This window comes from Poecilia formosa, unplaced genomic scaffold (assembly GCF_000485575.1).
Source record: "Poecilia formosa unplaced genomic scaffold, Poecilia_formosa-5.1.2 Scaffold598, whole genome shotgun sequence".
NCBI classification, from domain to species: Eukaryota; Metazoa; Chordata; class Actinopteri; order Cyprinodontiformes; family Poeciliidae; genus Poecilia; species Poecilia formosa.
In genome coordinates, this window is record NW_006800537.1 from 39311 (window position 1) to 60359 (window position 21049).

General features: G+C 44.5%; 2 protein-coding genes across 4 annotated transcripts in view; both read left to right on the forward strand.

The window, feature by feature from the left end:
• The first annotated feature begins 509 nt into the window (after nt 1-509).
• LOC103130010 (sal-like protein 3) lies at nt 510-11345 on the forward strand. 2 transcript variants are annotated; one of them, XM_007541281.2, is made up of 4 exons: nt 510-1290; nt 6487-9168; nt 9245-9516; nt 10746-11345. In XM_007541281.2, the coding sequence occupies exons 1-4, from the start codon at nt 1203-1205 to the stop codon at nt 11094-11096; spliced, it is 3393 nt and encodes a 1130-aa protein (XP_007541343.1). In that variant the 5' UTR covers nt 510-1202; the 3' UTR covers nt 11097-11345. The 2 variants fall into 2 exon arrangements, with proteins under 2 accessions (XP_007541343.1, XP_016521087.1); XM_016665601.1 differs by having other exon boundaries at nt 6490-9168.
• A 3770-nt stretch (nt 11346-15115) lies between these two features.
• The window catches only part of atp9b (ATPase phospholipid transporting 9B), a 22454-nt gene continuing 16520 nt past the window's right edge, over nt 15116-21049 (forward strand). For both annotated transcript variants that reach the window (XM_007541269.2, XM_007541270.2), the window contains exons 1-3: nt 15116-15229; nt 18728-18901; nt 20457-20607. In XM_007541269.2, the coding sequence (XP_007541331.1) occupies nt 15150-15229; nt 18728-18901; nt 20457-20607 (405 nt within the window). In that variant the 5' untranslated portion in view covers nt 15116-15149. The remainder of the gene's footprint in view (nt 15230-18727; nt 18902-20456; nt 20608-21049) is intronic.

Consider the following 21049-nt stretch of genomic DNA (forward strand, 5'->3'; position numbering starts at 1 on the left):
TGGTTCTACACCACCCGGTTCTACACCATCTAGTTCTACACTGCCCGGTTCTACACCACCTGGTTCTACACCACCCGGTTCTACACCATCTAGTTCTACACTGCCCGGTTCTACACCACCTGGTTCTACACTGCCCGGTTCTACACCACCCGGTTCTACACCGCCCGGTTCTACATCACCTAGTTCTACATCATCCAGTTCTACTATCCTTCTCTGACAGACTTTAAACTGCTGCTAGTTTAGAAATCACTGAACGGATTACAGATCTGCACAGTGGTGCAGTTGGTATCGCTGCTGCCTTGCAAAGGTCTGGGGTTCGAATCCCGACCTGGTCTGTCTGCATGTTCTCCTTGTGGATCAGCGGGTTCTCTGTAGTTATATCATTGATTAATTAATTAACCTGATTTAAAAGTTGCTGACTGGACATTATTATTACTATTGTTTTCCCGTTTAGTTGTGTAAATGAGGGGCCGCATTCAGGCTGTTGGGGGCAGATGGTGGGAGTTGGTGTGAAGTGAAGCAGCGGCTCCAGCAGCCTATCGCAGCCGGCCTCCGAAGAGCTAATGACGGCCTGGAGGCGGGGGCAGCGCGGCCCGCCGAAGCCTCACTCCCCCCGGGCTGCAGTCTGGGATGGGATCCAGCAGCGGACTGAGCGCCTCTTCACCCAGCCGGTGAAATCTGATCTACTCAGCAGCTCCTGCTTGGTTTCAGGAGATTCCGGCCTGCTTCAGATGGGAATTGTTCTGAGATCCGACCCAACCGTCCGGACCCAGCCGTCCGGAAGGCTGCGTCCCGTTTAACTCCGACAGCTCAGAGGAGAAGATCCGGCTGGAGTTCAGTAGGAGCCAGGAGCAGGACAAAGGTTTGACCTGCTGAGGAGTTTGGGTCCAGCTCGGAATGACCCGGTTCGGCACCCCGCAAAGCTGTGCGTAAAACCCGCTGTGCACCGGACAGGAAGTGAACTAATTATGATCAAACCCTCGTTTCAATATCTGCTGTGAGCTGCATGGACCACAGCCAATCACCCACCGGAGGGCAGCTGCAGCCGCAGCAAGCATGATCCCCCCTCCATCATAATTACCCTGACATGCGCAATCTGCACAGCGGCCGCCGAGCGCGCAGCCTATTTCACCGACCCCGCTGGCCCTGAAGGCGCCCAGTCTGCGCTCCATGCTCCGGCGGGAGGCGGCGAAGCGCGCAGCATGTCCCGCCGAAAGCAAGCCAAGCCGCAGCAGCTCCGCTCCGATGAGGAGGAAGAGGAGAGCCGGGGCGCAGCGCGCTGCGGGACGGGTAAGAGTCCGGGGCAGGAGGTCAGGCGTTCATGCGAAATGTTTCCACTGCAAAAAGCGTCAGAATAACTAAAGAACCCATTATTTCTTAACTTTAAAAAGTTTTTCTAAAAAACTTAATTTCTTCGATTCACTGACAAACTCATTGTTTTTTCCAACAGCAACATTATACCAAGACAATCAATAATACATTTAGTCCTTTGTCATTATTTTAAATTTTTATTTCTTTTCGTTCTAAAATGTTTGTCTGATTTGTAAACTAAAATAAAATCAATCAATCATTAATAATAATAAGAAGAAAGAAAAATGTTTTATTTCTGGAACCTGATTTCAGTTCCTCAGCTGAATAATTAACGTTTAAAATGTGACTACGGCTACTGTTGTCTATTTACATTAAGAAACAGATGAATTTGCTAATAATGACACCTCACTATTTACAAATGATTAAATAATTTACTTTTTTAATGTGGAGGTGTTTCAGTGAGGCTGGATCATATTTTAAACTTTGGAGTACAAATTCATAAAAATCTGATTAAATTCCATTATTTATATCAAATCATTTAATTCATTTGCTGAATGAAACAAACTGTTTAAATTTCAGTAAACTTTTTCAGGCATTATCTCTAGTGATTACAGATTTTTTTTATTCTTTATTCAGTTTTATAATAATTAATTTACTGATAGGCCTGGAGTTCAGTTTTTATAATTTATTGATCATAATCCCAGATTTTTCAGGGGTTTTTTCAGAATGTATCTAACATCTTTATTTCTGGGAGGAGGAAGAGGAGGGCCTCTCTTCGGCCTGCTGACTTAACCTTTGTCCGCCTCTCCCTGGGAGTGACGAGCGGTCCGTGTCCGGATCAAAACACAGTTAGTATGTGTGACGTGTGGCCCTCTGGAGCCCGGGGCCCACGCTGCGCTGCAGCTCCAGGATGTCCGGCTCTCGTCTCTTGACGCCAAAAGGAAGAAGAGGAAGAGGAAGAAGAAGAAGAAGAAGAAGAAGAAGAAGAAGAAGAAGAAGAAGAAGAAGAAGAAGAAGATCTAAACGTGTTTGCTGCCCTGACCGGCCGCAGCAGTTGGAAATAAATTCCTGTTATATTTGGAAACAGATTTAAAGGCTAAAATCCAACCTGATCTTTTCTTTGTTTTCCCTGGAAATAAATCCCAAACTGTGGAGAGAAAACGCGGAGCTGAAACAGTGGAAGTGTTCGGACCACCCACCTGGAGACTCCAGAGCTCTGATTATTTCCTGGGATGAGTTTAGCGCTGCAGCTCGGCTCTGCTGTGGAAACAGCTGAAACTGTCACTTTTTACTTTTCCTTCATTTTAAACTCAGTCTGTGCTGATCTGACTAAACAGAGCAACTAGCTGTTACATTTTACATCAACACACTTAGATTAAATCACTTTAAATTAATAAGTGTTTAAGCCAAAGAACACATTTTATATCTTGTTCCAAAAGGAAAAACTACATTTTCCAAAAATCTTCCAGGATTAAAGAAAACTGCATGTCTCTCATATTTTGACCTCATTTTTCTAAACCATGAAGTTGCAGAACATGAAGCAATAATCTTCAGCTCATACTCCCATCTGCTCTGTTGTCTGTTTCCTAATGGAGAAACTCCTGAACAGATGCAACACTGAAATTATGAAATCTTGGCATAAATCATCAAAAATCAGCTGCAGGAATAATTGACAAAATGAGATGAAGATGCTGAAATTGAACAGATTTGCAGGCTTCGCTTGGGGCTTTTTCCTCTTTCATTTTCAACTGATGGCCTACTGGTGTCTAAAGAAGTAAAACATTTGCAGACTCAAAACCGCTCAAGTTGCTCCCGGCGCAGAACCGGAACTCTGGGAATGAAAGAAATGACTGAGATGGTCCGGGTTCTGAAAAGCAGGCGGCGCGTTGTTTTGGACCAGTACAAAGACTTAAATCTGCAGCTTTATTGACACCATCCCAATGTTTGTCCAAACTGCACACTGAGTTATGTAAATGCACAGAAAATCAATGCAAAGCTTGAAATTTCATTATGTGTCTGAATGCTGGGATGCCGGCTAACTCCATTGATTTTTGGGGTTGATAATCAACATGAGTGGCTTAAAAACTTTTGTTTTCATTTCTAGGCTGCAGCAGCTCATGTTGGATTTTGATTATGAAAAGTTTAAAACAAGCAGTTTTTACCAGTGTAACGTGGGGAAGATGATATATGTGATATGAATGAAGCAGATCAACAATTACAGTTTAAATATTTAGATTCAGTTTTACATCCAGCTTTAATAAAACCTAACTTCTACATGTCTGAAAATAAACGTGTTTCCACACTATAAGGAACAGTCACCAGGTGTTGATCTCAGGAAACAAACCTCAGATCAACACGTCACCTTTGCAGCTAAAGACACGTTTCTGCCTGAAGGGTTTAGAATGAAGCAGCTTCAAATGTCTGAAAATATCCAGAACATTTTAAAACAGGAAGGTTTTCACTTCTTGGAAGGAATAAATGTGAATCAGGAGTTTTGCATGATGGATGTCAAGTTTGAAAAAAAAATTCTACTCTGTGCAACTAAGACAAATTGAATAAAATCATAACTTAACATACATGACAGTTAGGTCAGCTGTAAAATATGCAGAACTTCTTTTTCTCTTTAATAAGAATGAAAATAAGTTAATGAAAGTAGAAAAATAAGATCATGTCCTCCAGAAAATGTTTTTTCATATTTCTTGTTTCCTGGTCATTTGCAGCTTGAAGCATTTTGATGATAAACTGGAACATCTACAGTAAATTTTTGCACTTACAAAAATTTACTGGTCCACTAAAAGATCGTCGTTTTAACGATCTTTGTGTCGTTAAAACGACGCAAAGATTCACCACAAAGTTCTGATTTGTCTTTGAAATGAGTCAGAATCTGTGAGATCACTGCAACAATCTGAATATACAGTCGAGCTCATAATTATTAGTTTCTCTATATATTTTAAAAATCATTTTCAAATATTTCTCAGGTGCCATTAAACAGATAAATGATTTTTCAGTACAGCTCTTCCAGACATCTTAGTTTTTATTTTGTGAAATTCTTTAACAAAAGTCAAAAAAATACAACCATCAAAAATATTAGCACCCTTAAGAACTGACATTTCATTTAGCCAAAGCGTGTTCTTTCATGTGGTAAAGCTCGCAGATTATAATCAATCAATCAATCAATCAATTAATCAATCAATCAATCAAGGGTTGTCTTACATTTATACACAATATAAAATCCTCATTAAGATTTTGAGCTGTTACTTGAGGGAGCATCATGTCAGAAGCAAAAGAATCTAACTTAAACTTGAGAGAAAGAATTGTTCATGATCACAAAGCAGCAGAAAGATATACGAAGTTATCGCAGCGTTTTCAAGAGTCGAGCAGTGGAGAGAAAAGCATCATCTAGAAATTCAGAGCCACACAGTACTCAACCAGACTGGCAGGGGGAGGAGGCGAAAGAGTTCAGACTCTGGAAAGAAAACTAGTGAGAAATGCGTCATAATTACATCCACCAGGAACTGTTGTGTCCAATCAGGAAGGCTCTAGAGCCTTTGCAGAAATGGACTGGCCAACAGAAACTTTTCTTCTACAGAGGAGAAGCCATGAAGCCAGACGGAAGGACGCCAGGAAACCTGGAGAAAGACTGCAAACTGAGGCTTGTGCTTTGCTCAGACCAGACCACAGCACAGCTCTAGAGTCGGGACAAAGAAGGGACGGGGCTTACCCCAGAGAACACAGTCAAACATGGAGGTGGACATATCATCCTGTGGGGATACTGGGAACCTCAACAAAGCTGAAGGAGTGATAAAGAAAGAAAGGCATGCAAAGATTTGAAAGGAAACTTCAAAAAGTCAGCAGCAAACTTGAATCTGGTGCATCACATCCAACATGGCAACCATCCATTATGACAACCATCCATTATGACAACCATCCAACATGGCAACCATCCATTATGACAACCATCCATTATGACAACCATCCAACATGGCAACCATCCATTATGACAACCATCCACTATGACAAACCACCCAACATGGCAACCATCCATTATGACAACCATCCATTATGACAATCATCCAACATGGCAACCATCCAACATGGCAACCATCCATTATGACAAAACATCCAACATGGCAACCATCTATTATGGCAACCATCCATTATGACAAACCGCCCAACATGGCAACCATCCATTATGACAAACCGCCCAACATGGCAACCATCCATTATGACAAACCATCCAACATGGCAACCATCCAAAACACCCAAAACATGTTGGATGTTTTAGATGACAACAACCCAAAACATCCATCAATCCCGGTGAAGAGCTGTTTGTAGAAAACCAGGGTGAACATTACTGACTGGCCTACACAAAGCCCTGAATCCTATTGAAAATCTGTGAATTACACCAAAGTCCAGGGTTCATGGGAGAAAACTTCAAATCTGAAGGAGCCTGGAGGATTTGCCAAAGAATAGGCTGCAATATAAACTACAAAAAGTGACTGCATGTGGTCACCCAGCAAAATAGACACATGCCTGACTAAAAATTTGGATTATTTAGGGATTTTAATTCATCCAACCATCAATTATCCAAACATGTTTATCCTTGCATTGAGGCTGGTTCCCAGTAAGTTCTAGTACATATTTGCAGTTCACATGGAAACATTGAGGGTTTCAGGATCTTTTTGTCTATGTTGATAAATATCATAGAGATATGTGGATATAAATATGTTAGAGTTAACTTTTATCCCTGATAATTTATCAGGTAATGATGGAAGGTCAGATGATATTAAAGTGTAAATTCAAAATGTTGTCCAGCCAACATGACAGATAAAGAAGGGAAGGTGAAGCACAGCAGCTTCCTGAACTGGGGCTTCAATCTCTGCTTTTCAACAAAACTACAGTCTTCAGGTTCTGTGTAGTTAGGCCCAGATGTGGAGGTAGATCTGATTGGGTTTTCTGACTCCAGAAATCTCCTGTGATGTGAAAGAATCCAAACCAGCTAATATTCCTCACCTCTTCAGGTGTCTATCTGAAACTGATCTCAAACCTCAGTAACTTAAGCAGTGCTGGGTTAGGAGCCTCAGTATAGATGGACCTGAAAGATAAAAATGAAAAGGTGAAGAAATGATTTTGAATGATGAATTTTTCCTCCCTGACTCCTGTGTTTCCTCCCAGTAGCTGTCGGCCTAACTGTGGAGGTTGGAGCAGGAAGCAGAAGAAGTGAGGAGACGCACATCTGCGCCAGGTGTTGTGCTCAGTTCTTCACCTGGACTGAACTGATGAGGCATCAGGGAGTCTGCACAGAGGAGCCAATGGTGCTGGTGGTGAAGGACGATCTTCCTGAGGATTCTCCAGTCGAGGGGTCCCCGCTTCCCAGCGTAGCGTCCAGCAACTCCTCAGCGGCAGAGTCCATGGATGCCGCCTTCGAGCTGACCAATGACAATGACAGTCTGGACCAATTAGAAGAAAGGAGGGATTGGGATGACGATCTGGATCTGGAGGCGCCCAGCCCCCCTCCTCCTGACTCCTCTCAAGCGTCTGCAGCTGGCAGGATGCCGGGGACCAACGTCACGCTGGAGATCCTCCACAGCACCAGGGTGGCTGTGGCCCAGTTCTCCCAGGGGATGAAGAGCAGCAGTCTGGGTGAGAAGGCCACTTCAGCAGCTATCCCTGTAATCCTGGAGCACCTGCTGGCTTTGCAGCAGCAACAGGTCCGTCAGCTGCAGCTCATTGAGCAGATCTGCAGCCAGGTCGCTGTCATGAAGCCTCAGCCGACACAAGCAGCATTAAACCCTGCTTCCAGGCCCGTGACTCTGGACTCCAACCTAGGAGTCATCCCTCCTCCTAACCTGCCTCGGTCAGGAACCATGCCCTCCTACATTAATAGACAGACTCCTGTGTCTTTACCCCCTGTGCTTGAAAAGCCACAAAGTCTCCCCTCACGCTCTTTCTGTGGAAAGTCCGCCTTGATGTCCTCATCCCCAGAAAGCTCCCCCCCTCCCATTTGCAGTAGCATGCTGCTTCCTTCCTGCAGTGACTCCAGCAGCATCAGTAGCTCCTCCGGCTGTCTGCCACAGGCTGGCCTACTCAGCTCTTCCTCCAGCCTGCCGTTTCTACCTCAGAGCCCTCCCAGCGGCGTCATCTTCCCCAACCCCCTGGCCAGCATTGCAGCCACAGCCAACGCACTTGACCCCCTGTCAGCTCTCATCAAGCAGCGGAAAGGCAAACTTCCCAACCTGTCTCTGTTTGAAGCAAAGGCCAGCCCAGAGGAACCCTTTTTCAAGCATAAATGTCGGTTCTGTGCCAAAGTGTTTGGTAGCGACAGTGCGCTGCAGATCCACCTGCGCTCCCATACAGGGGAGCGGCCCTTCAAATGTAACATCTGCGGCAACCGCTTCTCCACCAAGGGGAACCTAAAGGTGCACTTCCAGAGGCACAAAGATAAGTATCCTAATGTCCAGATGAACCCTTTCCCTGTGCCAGAGTATCTGGACAATGTGCCAACCAGCTCTGGGATTCCCTACGGTATGTCTGTCACTCCAGAAAAACCTGTCTCCTCGTGGTTGGACAGCAAGCCATTGGTAGCAACTCTTCCTGCCACTCTAGCTCTCCCACTTTCCTCCACTATCCCTAGAGTTGGAGGTTCTACTGACCCAGTAAATGTACCAGCATTAGTTAAGTCTCCCTACCAGGCAGCTCCTGGTGAATGTGTGTCTGATCCACCAAACCAGCGAGGCATCCAGGCCAGTTTCTCTCCTGTTCCACAAACTGATGCCTCCAAAATACTGAAAACAGATGAGGCCCAGCTGCCTCAAAGCCACACTTGGTCACCGAGGGCTGACCCAGTTGGTGAGATACCCAGCCGGGCCAACACACCAGAACTCAACACCTCAGCATCTTTTGCCTCCAGCTCTCCGCCTGTCTTACACCTCACAGATTCTCTGCAAACTTCTGAAACCTTGAAGCTTCAGCAACTGGTGGAGAACATCGACAAAAAAGTCAACGACCCCAACCAGTGCATTTTGTGCCACCGCATCCTCAGCTGTCAGAGCGCGCTCAGGATGCACTACCGAGTCCACACTGGCGAGAGGCCCTTCAAGTGCAAAGCATGCAGCCGGGCTTTCACCACCAAAGGGAACCTGAAGACCCATGTGACTGTCCACAGAGAAACCCCTCCAGTTCAGGTCCAGCACTCATGCCCAATCTGTGAGAAGAAGTTCACCAACGCAGTGGCTTTGCAACAGCACATCCGTCTGCACATGGATGGCCAGATACCCGACACTGCCACGATGGAGAGACTGCAGGACATGGACAGCTACGAAAGTCTCAGTAGTAACGGCAATGAACTCACCGATGACTTCTCCATGGACGATGAGGAAGGGGAGGTAGAAAACATGGAGGAGGGTATTAATCCACCTAAATCCTTCATTGTTGACTGCAGATCTCCTCTAAAGTCTGTGTCCGTACTGTTAGGTGCAGCAGCCCTGAACAACCAACCGAGGACGGTTGACACCTCAGTGGGTCCAAACCACTGCTTCACTGAGAAAATGCCTTTAGATGGAGACAGCAGCCTGCTGAGTGCTGATGGTGCTTCATCAGAGAAAACTATGGAAAACAGCCCCCATGCATCTGAATCCTCCTGTTCTCCACATGCACCAACATCTCTTCCTCAAAGTGTCTCTGAAGGCCTGGCAATCAGTCTCCTCCAGACCACTGACACTAGCAAGCCGGAGGAGCTTCTGACTGCTCCAGTGATGAAGAGAGAGCAGTCTCCAATATCAGCACCAGTTCCAAGCAAAGCCTGGCTGAAGGACGAGAGTCAGTACAGCGTGTCCTTCCAGCTGAGCCGAGACAGAGGTAAAACTAGTCACATGTCTTGATGTCAACATCCTGAAAACGCTGCACCTTCTCACTGTTTGCTCTGTGCTTTCAGCTACAGATCAGAGCGTCTCCAACCTGATCCACTGCTCATCCTCCGGTTCCATTAAAGCTGAAGTGAGCGGTCAGACTCAGCTGAACAGCATGATGGCCGCCTCTCTGCTCGGTCTTCCCCGGCGGACGCCCAAACAGCACAACTGCAATGCCTGTGGGAAAAACTTCTCATCAGCCAGCGCCCTGCAGATCCACGAGCGCACGCACACCGGAGAGAAACCGTTCGTCTGCTCTGTCTGCGGGAGAGCATTCACCACGAAGGGCAACCTGAAGGTATGCCGTCCTGTCAGAAACTTAGTTAACTCTGTTGAAACTCTTATTGGTGCGTTCACACCAAACGCATTTCGTGCGTCTGCTTTACATTCAAAGTCTATCTGTAAGCGAGTCGAGGGCGCGTCAGATGCGTAAAAATCGCTCTAGCCATTGTTTTCCATTGCCAGTGCAGCCTATTTGTCGGACACCTTGGACATCCTTGATGTGTCACATGCCCCAAATGCTTCAAATCGTGCTTGATGCATGAAACGCGCCGCAACGCGCCTCTGGTTTACTTTGTGTCATGACCCATGTTTCTGTGTATTTATTTTAAAGTTTTTCTGTGTTCAGTTTCTGTCCTGAGTCTCTGTTTCTGCTTCTTCCCCGTTGATTGCTTCCCAGGTGTGTCTCATTCCTTGATTACCCTCCCTGTGTATTTAGTCCCACCTGTTGTCTGTGTTCAGATCCTCGTCTAACGTCATTTGTCGTCTGTCTGCCGTCACAGTCGAACTGTAAAGTCGTGTGTTGGTTTAGCTCACTTATTCAGTCCTCACTTTTCAGCTGTGTGGTAACTCTGCCGTGCCGCCTGTGTTGGAGCTCTCTTTATTAAATCATCTTCATCATCATCATCATCTGGGTCTCGGCGCTCATTCTCACCACCACATGACACTTTGAATGTAAACCAGAGGCACGAAACACGTTTAGTGTGAACGCACCATATAATGTGCAGCAGCATTACTGTAACTGAGGGAAAGTCTCTCACCTTCTGTTAGTTTACTAAGTTTTCCAGGAAAACCTGTTTAAATTTTTTTTTAAATTTGCATTTTCCAATATAAATTGTTGTTAAATATCAATCTACACCAGACTTTTTTTTCCTTAGTTTTGTTTATCCTCTTTCCTTTGTTTCCAAACTTGACCGTTTTCCTATTTTGTTTCTTCTGTCCTTCTTATTTTTGCTCTGAACCAATCAGATCTAATCTACAGGTCACTGGCTCGGAGAAAAGGCTAAAAATATGAAAAGAAAAATTTTAAATATCAGAAAAATTTAATCCAAAGATTTTTACCCACATATATTGAAAGTGTAGATGCATAAAAACACATCCAAAATGATAAATAATAGAACAGTTAGGTGAAATAGATTTCTTCTCATCAAGTCCACACATTTATTGGATCCAGATGGATGGATGGTTGGATGAACATCAGTTGCATTTCTCTGGGCGATGCGTTCACTGACCCTCCTTCCTCCTCAGGTCCACATGGGGACCCACGTGTGGAGCGGCGGCCCGGCCCGGAGGGGCCGCCGGCTGTCGCTGGAGAATCCGCTGGCGCTGCTGAGCGGAGAGGCCCTGGTGCTGCAGAAGGACCTGGCGAACCGGGCTGTGGACTCGGGGTTCTGGAACCGCTACGCCACGGCGATCACCAGCAGCCTGGCCATGAAGAGCAATGAGATCTCTGTGATCCAGAATCGACGCGTTGCTCAGCTCCACCCTCTGAGCATCGCCGGCCCGATTGCTGGACTCAACGGGACCGGAATCGACCTGGGAAGCAACCGGCACTTTTCCATGCTGATTGACGACGGAAAAGAAATTGGAATCAATTAAAAATGAACTGAGTGCTGAAAAAAACTCTTATGCAAATTATTCTAAACATTAAAACTTTTGTCCATCATCTTTTAAATACTTGGTTTCAGAGCAGAATGCGCTGCAGTCATGTTCCTGAGAATCCCTTCAGAGCTGCACACTGCTGCTCAGCTGGCTGGTGCAAAGCACACGCTGCATTCAAACACATCTGTTGTCCACTTTATGATGAGACTGTGTCTGAGTCTGAAATGAATAAAAACATTAACACGGCGTCTGTCCATTCCTAAAGCTCACTCTGAGAAACTGAAAACATGAAGTGCAATATGTGACAAACTGAAACCCTTTTTGTTTCCGACTACTTAAAACCATTTAATTTACACAAGAGCTGAGCAGAAAAACAGCCAAAAGTTACAATTTCAGAGCTATATTATCATTTAACAAGCAGGGTGAGAAAACGTTGCTATGATCCCTGCATCAGAAACCAAATGTGAAGTTCAACATCACTTTAATTCTTCTGGTACAGAAAAAGCAGGTGTAAAAAAGACTCAGCAGTTTATAAAATGTGCTTGATTGAGGTGTCAGAGTGATAATCCCAGTCCTGTTTGGGCCAGAACCACCGTTCGGCATCTAACCGGGTCAGAGTAAGTTGGATTTTTCCTGACCCAGTTATCATTCTGGTCCTTCACTAGTTTTTCTGTAATCTAAGTTTCTGATTTTTCTCACAGAATGCTTAACTTAGAGTGATGATGGTTTTGACCTGATGGAACATTCAGAACCTTCTGCCAGTTTCTTCATCCAATCATAAATGTCCTTCCTGATTTCTGACCAATCAGAGAGCAGACGGACTCTCTCATCCCCTTCCAGCAGATTTGAGCTCTGGATGGTTTGAACGGTGATGCAGACACAAGCACTGCAGCAAGAAGGTTCTGGGTTTGGAACCCGTCCCGTCTATTGGCATGCAGTCTGCAGGTTCTCCATGCGCCTGCGTGAGTTCTCTCTGGGTACTTCAGCTTCCAGAAACAGGACAGTGAGGTTGTGTCAGTGTGTCGCTGTGAAGGACTGAGCAATGCTCTCGCTGCTTCAGGAAGAGTTGAAAGGCTAAACAGGAGAAGAGCCAGCCCAAGGCATATGGGAGCACTGCTGCCTTGGGGTCCACATGAACACTGAACGTCTCACAGGATGAAAATCTCAAAACTTGAAATTTGTCCTTTGACAATGACCTTTGAAATGTTTTGAATTTTAAATGTAAATCTGTATTTAGTATCCTTGTGAACGAACCAGTCCTAGCTGTAATCAAAGGAAAATATAGTTTGGTTATGTTACCACTCACATTTGATCTATATTTGCTGTTTTCCTTTCTGGGTTCAGATTTTAGGACAATGCATAAACAAGTAAACAAACTGGTTCTGTTCTCCTAATTCTGCTGAGCTGGGACTGAAATGCTGCAAGACCAAATGAGTAACTGAGAAATAATATTCTCTCCTCAAAGTATCTAATGCCTTTTATTTAGCAAATAACAAAAACTGGTTTTGACTCTTCACATCAGATTCTTAGGGTCTTGCTCCTGGCTTGGTTATGCGTGGGAGCCAGATGCATTTATATTATTAATATAAAATCAGAAACTTGTCTTGGTTATAAATGAGACAATAGTAATGACATGGCAAAATACTTGGAGGAAAACCAAACATCAATTTAGCCCAAACACCTCAAATCAGCTGAGACACGGTGGTGGTGCGAATTTAGGAAGGCAGTTGGCAAGAAATGTTACCAGTTTAAGGAATCAGTTCAGTAACCAGTTTAAGGAATCAGTTCAGTAACCAGTTTAAGGAATCAGTTCAGTAACCAGTTTAAGGAATCAGTTCAGTAACCAGTTTAAGGAATCAGTTCAGTAACCAGCTAAGGAATCAGTTCAGTAACCAGTTAAGGAATCAGTTCAGTAAACAGTTTATGTTGCCAACATTTTCACAGCAGCATCAGACCACTGGCATATCTGCTTCACTCAGTAGTGCCTGCAGCTGTACGGCTGTACTCACTGCGCATATGTGTGTGTGTGTGTAATAAAAAGCAGATAAATGTATGTACTTTTTATTGTTTTTTTCCCTTTGCTATTCACAAAATTGCTGAAAAATACCCTGTACAGCTCACATAGCGTCTGTGGGGTGAGCACATGTCCACCCTAAACCTAAATATTATTTTAATTTTATTTGGCGGCTTGGCGCTCTTTCTGTAAGCTAAATGTGACTCTGCAGTGTGAAGTTAGAAAAACGAATAAGAAGGTTTTTCACGCAGTTTTAATAAGTTTTTTTTCCTGTGCGCGGACCGCCTGCGTTTTTACAAATTTTACAAGTGACAACGGGTCACCCCTTCGCTTCTCCATTGACCGACCGACACCTGCCGCGCTCTTCCCCGCTGTCATTCTAGACTGGGAGAGATCTGGATGTTAAACAGTTAAATCTAGTCCAAATATTAGTCAAAAATAGTAGAAATTAAGCAAACATTGTCACTTCACCTCCTCCTCTGGAAGTCTCAGACACCCCACCTGAACCTGGGAATCTCCGCCCTCCTCGTCCCGTGGATCACATGGGTAGGCTTTGCTTTTCTGTGTGAGTGTGTGTGTGTGTGGGGGGGGGGGGTGCGCAGTGGCGCAAAAAGTGGGTATGCAGCGCATGCAACGCAAGGGGCGCTGCACCAGGGGAGGCGTCAAACCCCGTCTGGAGGGGGCGGCGCGCACTTACGCTCCTTCAGCTCGCGCCCGGTAAATGTAGCGAGTTTTACCTTTCATGTGTGGGGGGGTAGAGTGAGCGCATGCTGTGTACGCATCCACCTGAGAAATGTAGCGCGTGTGCTCCTTCACCTTCACGTACCTTCCTTGTGGGGGGGGCTAGGGGGATTTATGTTTTCGCATCCACCTGAATGATATGTAGTTGTGACCCTGTGTGTGTGTGGTGTGTGTGTGTGTGTGCGCGCGCGCGCACACACACACACTACAGTAAATAATTATTTACTGTAATTTGTCTCCAAAATATAAAAAGTAGGCTATACAGGCATAAGTGTGTATGTGCGTGTGGATCAGATCCCTGTATGATATTTGTGCGGGTTATGCGTGTTGGGGATGCGGCTACGTTCGTGTGGATCAAGTACAATGATAGTTTTGTTCGTAATATCCTGAAGACGCTCCTGGCACCACTGACATCAAGTCATGCTAACATCCTGGAGGGGAGGGTTAGTAGACTTGATTATTGGAACGTCATTTTTACTGGACTATCAAAAACATTAATCAATAAGACAGCTCCAGCTTGTCCAGATCCTGCTGCAAGAAGCCTGACTAAAACAGAGATCAGCATATCAGTCCAGTTCTGACATCCTGCACTGCATCCTGTTTCTCAAAGAAGAGAATTTCAAATCAAAGGTTTACAAAGCTCTACACAATAAAAGCCCAGAGTACATTTCTGATCTTCTTCAACTGTGTATAACACTCAGACCTTTAAGATCATCAGAATCAAACCTATTAATTATTCAGAGTCAGAACTAAACATGCTGAAGCAGCTTTCAGTTTTTGTGCTCCAACACTCTGGAATAAACTTCCTGCTCCCCCTGTGACTTTATTTAAAACAAGGTTAAAAACCTTTTTATTTGCAGTTGGTTACTCTTAAAATTTTAAAATATATACTTTTCTTCACTTAACATAATATTTACAACTTTTTATATTTAATCTGTCTATTTTTAATCAGTTTGATTTTTTTTCTTCATTGTTGTTATATGTTGTTTTTAACTTTTTTGTACAAGCACTTTGAATTGCCTGTGGCTGAAATGTGCTATATAAATAAAGCCGCCTTGTCGTAAAGGAGATGGACTTCGACAGTAAGACCTGGAGAAATAATGTGTAAATTACCTGAAACGCGTTTTATTTGTAATCTAATGATTAAATTCAAAGTAATGTTTTCTCCCTACAAACTGTATTTCATATTAAGAGAAAGTTTCGCTTTTGGTCCTTCCTGATAATTCCGAGTCATCGTGAAGGCGTCGCTGGTAGAACGCTTTTAGGTGACGTCATGACGCTCTAACCCAGCCAACATGGCTGACAGCATCCCGTTAAATCCGGTTCGGAAAAGCTCCAGGAGAACCGCGAACTACAGTTCAGCCAGGCTTTCCAGGTGCGTAACGGGGACGGGCTCAGGGTCTCGGCGTGAAGAAAGGAATATTTATCGGGTCCAGAACCTCGGTTCTGTTTCTGCAGCTGTGATGGCTTCATTAAAGCACCCGGAACCGGACATGGGTTCTGATTGTACAGCACCAGAACCACTGAAATCGATGTTTATTATTATTATTTATTCTGAATTTATTGTTGCAAGGCAGCAGAATCATGAACTGGATAGAACTTTGCTCACGAGAGGTTCTCTCAGCTTGTTTGGGCTTTTTCATATCAGGTCACATGATCGGTTCTGGTATGACGTCATGTCTGTCACATTGTGTAGAGAGATGTTTTTTAAATTGATTTTATTTTTGTTCTGAATCATAAACCTGTTTAAAATGTTATGGGGACGTAGAGAGTAAATCAGCCTAAAATAAACATGAAAAGCATCAGTTCACTCTTTACCACAGTCACGTTATTAAACGTTAAATCTAGTTTAGCTTCAGTGTTAGCACAACGCCAGGTGGAACAAACCAGCAATGACCTCAGAATGGCAGCTGTTGCTGTCCATTAACCTGGGAAAGGTCAAAGGTCATCTCCAGATCATTTGAGGTCCATCATTCTCAGAGGAAAACATGTCATCAGCTACCAACCTTCACACTGAGTTTAGCCCGAGGTCAGAGGTCAAAGCGTGAAGCTCAGAGAAATTACTATAAACCCAGACTTCCACCTCTGCCTCAGTTAGCAGGTCAAAGGTCACTGAATCAGAACGGCGGAAAGACAAAGTCTGGGTTCTCTCCCTCCCTCGTTCCTTCTTCAGATGCTCCTTCATGTTGGAGGTTAAAGGTCACAGTGTGTCCCTCATTCTCCTCATCTGCTCTTCGCCCATTTTGGGTCCTTTTTCCACCCTTACGCATTTTTACGGTCTTTGGCAAAGTGTATTACCCACAATTCATTGCAGCATGTGACGTCTTGAGTTAAAAGGTGGATTTATGGCAATGTTTTGATGTTTTTTCCATCTTTAGAGAAAATTAAAATAAAATATGACAAAACACATTAGTAATAAAGTTTGATATGATAAAATGAGCAGAAATAAAAAGAATAATCACAAACTAACTGAGGAAAGTAAAACAAAACGTCACAAATGCAAAGCAAATTTCAGATCTTAAATTGAGACATTAACATATTGGTATAAAGATTGGGCTTTTGTGATTTTATTTCAGCACTCTCTAAAATAAAATTATTTCACTATAAAAATGGAGGTGATGTTTAACTTAGCCAGAGGATTAAATGTATCTTAATTTAATTCTTCATCCCTGCTAGAAGACCAAATTTTATTATATTAAAACTAGAGATGGGATAGATTTCTTGTAAAATATCCACTGAAAATCTTTCTAAAAACATTCATGAAATTGCAACTGAAAACTGTTTATTGTCTCAAAATCTGTCATAAAATGCAGGAATTGGAATTTATTTAGAATTTCTTCTGCAGAAAGTCATTACAGGGAAAACTTTACACATTATTATGAAATTAATAACTTAAGTTTTAGTGGCAGGGGAATAGAAAGCTGCTTGGTTCTTATCATGATTTTTAAATAAATGTTTTCTTCTCAGTCTAGATCAGAGGTTCCCAAACATTTTCTGGGCCCCCCCCATGGATTACAAATAGCTGTCTGGTTGAAGGACGTGTGTGTGTGTGTGTGTGTGTGTGTGTTTGTGGGGAGGGGGGGGGGTTCCTAGAGACTCCCTGTCTAACTTTGGTGGCAAACTGAATGTACATAGCTGGACATAGACAACACCATTAGCCTACAGGCTACTTGTTAAGCTTAAGGTTCTGTATTGACATTAGCTAGTCATCCTTTAGCTAACATTACCTGCATCCAGCAGCTTCACTCACCTCAGTCTGTTAGTTTGGAGGGAAAACTGAAAAGTTCTTTGCGTTTTGCTGCCATGATTCTAACACACCTGCAGCAGCAGGAGGTCTCCTTCACTAGCGCTCATGTTGCGTTTAAAGGCGGCTCGGAAAAACAGGTTACGACATGTTAACAACGGATTAAACAGTTTTAACTGCTGATAAAAGTGACAGAGGACACAGATATGGGAAGTGTGGAAGCCTCTACTGTATCAAATTGACAGGAATAACAGAGTTGGCCATTCTAAGGTAAAAACCCAGCGCATACAGTGTTCATGTTTTTTTGTTTTTATTATCCAGTCAGCTTCCACCCCCCCACCCCCTAGGGGGCGCGCCCCACATTTTGGGAACCTCTGATCTAGAGGACAATAAACTCATGTTGGATCTCCTGATGAATTATTGCAACATTTTTGGTTCAAAGTGACAACATTCATAGTTTCTATTAAAAAGGACATTTTAGTTCCATTAGTCTTTTCATTTGTTTTATTTTTCATATACGCCGTATGTTTCCCTAAACTTGATGTTTGTTAGCTCCACATTACACCAAACTAACTTTTAGCTGCATAAACAGATGGTTTAATGAGTAAAATCGTGTCTCTATTAGTAAATAGACTCAGAATTAATTATTAGAACATTTTAATGCGTATTTTTTGCCATCTTGGAAATATGAAATAAGTTCACAGAATGAGCTGTCAGTTACAAAAATAAATAGAATAAAATACATTTTTAAATAATTTTGGTTTCACTGAACATATGAGGGATTATATTGAATTTTCTGAATTCAACAAGTCACAACAAAACACATTTCTCCAACAGAAATACCTTTACTGTACATTTAAAATAATCTGTTTTGTTGTAGTTGATCTTTTTAGCAGCAGAATGCCTAAACAGTGATCAGTCCGCCATGTTGGATGTGACGTTACGACCCGTTCTGAACCCTGAACCCTGAGGTGACTTTGACTGAGTCCACACTTCATAGGGGTGCAGGGCGCTGAGCACTGGACCGGGCCAATGAGTCCCATCTTTAGAAACAAGATGGCCGCCTAAGTGGGGATTTGCAGAGCTGGACCTGGTTAAGGACAAGACTGCTGGGACGATGTGATGATGAATTAATTATAATGTAATAAACTATTTTTGAATTTGAATGGTGATGAAGAGTAAAAGGGGGCGGGGCTCCTGGTTGACCACCTCATGGTTCTGGTTTTGTCGGACCTATTTGTTGTTCTATATAAGGAAACCTAGCACAGCAGTGGTCAGTTTGTCCTGCAGCAGCTATGAGCATCATGACTACGTAGACAGCTTAGGATGACCCCAGCTGAGCCATCAGCGTTTTAATCGTAGTCTAGAAAGTATTCTGGGCATCTGCCTCAGTAAACTGGGTTCTGGTTCTGGTTGGTGGGAGGAGCCCATCCTCCACTGTAATATCAGGCATGTTTAAAGATGGTGTCTAAATCTCCAGCAGACCTTTTCACTGTAGCTTTCATTGTTTTTGTCAGCTGATGTTGATATCTGAGACTACAGGAAGTGTCCTGTGGGGTCAAAGGTCGATCCTGCTCACCATGAGCTCAGCCATCTAGATAAATGTCTTCCTCACCTCCTTTCTTTCAGATTTTCTCTAGAAGATGAGCCGTCCAACCTGGACGAGATGCCCCTGATGATGTCTGAGGAAGGCTTCGAGAACGACGAGAGCGACTACCAGACGCTGCCGCGCGCCAGGCGGGGCCAGCGGCGCCTGGGCCTGGGCTGGTTCCTGCTGGGAGGCTGGGAGGTCCTCTGCACCAGGTGAGCTGATCCACGGACCCACCTGCAGCAGCCAGTCTGGGTTAGCACCAAGCTAACAGTTCACTCTGCTGCTCCCAGTGCTAACCCAGCAGCCAGTCTGGGTTAGCACCATGCTAACGGTTCATTCTGCAATCGATCAGTTCAGCTGTGGTGGATAAAAAAACAAACCTGGTCAGGAACCAGATCAGAGTCGGTGCTGCAGGTCAGGATTGTGGGTTTAACTGATGCAGTGATTTCAGTGATTCTTGTCTTTTTTTATGTTGGAAGGTTTATAATATAATTGGTAAATTCCGGTCAGGTCAGCAATATTAATACCGGCCTGAGTTTTCAGTGCTGCAACGTCTCTCGCTGCAGCAAAATATTTAGATTTTTTTTTCTTCAGAGGTCTTTTTAATTGTTGTTTAATTTTGCTTTTTATGTTTACTCTATTTTCTTCAGTCTTATTGTTGTTGCCACGTCAGCAACTGCAGGAGCTGCAGAGGAGTTAAACATGAACATGGCACAGAAACGCAGGAGTCACTGTGTCGGGCTTCAGACCCCCGCACAACGCTCTGCTAGTCGTGCATGAAAGAGAGGATAAGATCAGGCTTTGACTGAGCTCCTCGACGCGCAAAAAGGCTCTGGGGTCAGACGGATCCGGACTCTTCCTCAGCTGGACTCTTCCTCGTTCCGTCGTCCTCTGCAGACGCCAGCAGCAGCGTTTGTCATGGCGTAAACTCTCAGGGGAACAAACGTGTCGCCATGTTTCAGTTTACTGTTGGGGGGGCTCTTCATTGAAGCTGTGTACTGCCCCCACATCCCCAACCCCATGAACAAATGGGATTTTTCACAGCTGAGCAGTTTGATGCTTTCCAGTAATTTTCAGTTTGCAGAGTGAAGGATTATAAAACCCAAATAATTCACAGTGAATAAGCCCCGACTGTTCAAGCGCCTTATTATTTAAATGGCGTTCATTTGCTCAAATAATGGCTCTTATGAACCTGAACGGGGGGTGGGGGGTTGGGGGGTGCTGGGGGGTAGAGAGGCAGAAAACATGGAGGCCAATGCAAACATGACTTTTTACCAGAGTTCATTTATTTAGCTTTATGTTTTGCCAACTTGCTCAAAAAGTGGAAAAGCCAAAAGTCGCTCAGCATGACGGCACACAGCGACACTGCCCCCCCCACCACCCTCCCTCTGTCCCAGGTGCCCCCCCAGCCCCATGTTTGCATTTTGTATCAGATATGGAGATAAACCCCGTGCCGTCATTAACAGGTTGAAGCAAAGTCACTCACTTTTTAAAGGTGTGGAGAAACTCTGCTGCTGACTGTCTCTAGCATACAGGACCGATCCGAAGCCACTGCTGGGTCTGCCCAACATGAACCAGAGAGAGGTCAAAGTTCACTGAGGGGAGCAGCAGTTTGATCTGAAAGCATAGAAACACAAACACTGAGGTGATGAAAGAGCAGCGGAGGATAAACCATCACATCATCGGCAAAACTAACTGAAGGCAGGATAACGGACAAAACCCACAGAGGGTGGTGATGATGATGTCATATCCTGTCTTCCTCCCCAGCTGCTGCGACTGCCTGGCTCATGTCTGTCGGAGGAAGAAGGAGATGAAGGCTCGCACCGTTTGGCTCGGCCGGCCGGAGAAATGCGAAGAAAAGTTCCCAAAGAACGGCATCAAGAATCAGAAGTACAATGTCCTGACCTTTGTCCCCGGGGTGAGTCGGCGCCGGGTTCTGATGCTCCGGGTTCTGATGCTCCGGGTTCTGATGCTCCATTCTGCATTTAATTATTCACAATAATTTGGTGACACAAAGCGGGTTTCAGCCAGTTCTTACTGGATGAAAACCAGTAAGAACTGGTTGTCCCAGTATGTCCCCAGTGTTCCCAGTGTTCCCAGTGGCACGTTCTGCCTCTGCATGCAGAGTTTTCCAGTCTCTCTTGTTGGATCCATGAGAGCGATTGATCTGATTGATCAGCAGCCGCCTGTCAGAGACGTAGAAATGATCAGAGTGGCTCTATTATCCTCTCTCTACCTAAAGGGACGTTTTGATGCCGCCTCTTTATTGCAAACATCACTGAGAACGTGGCGTCAGGTGGCGTGGCGTCGGGTGGCGTGGCGCCGGGTGGCCTGGCGTGGCGCCGGGTGGCCTGGCGTGG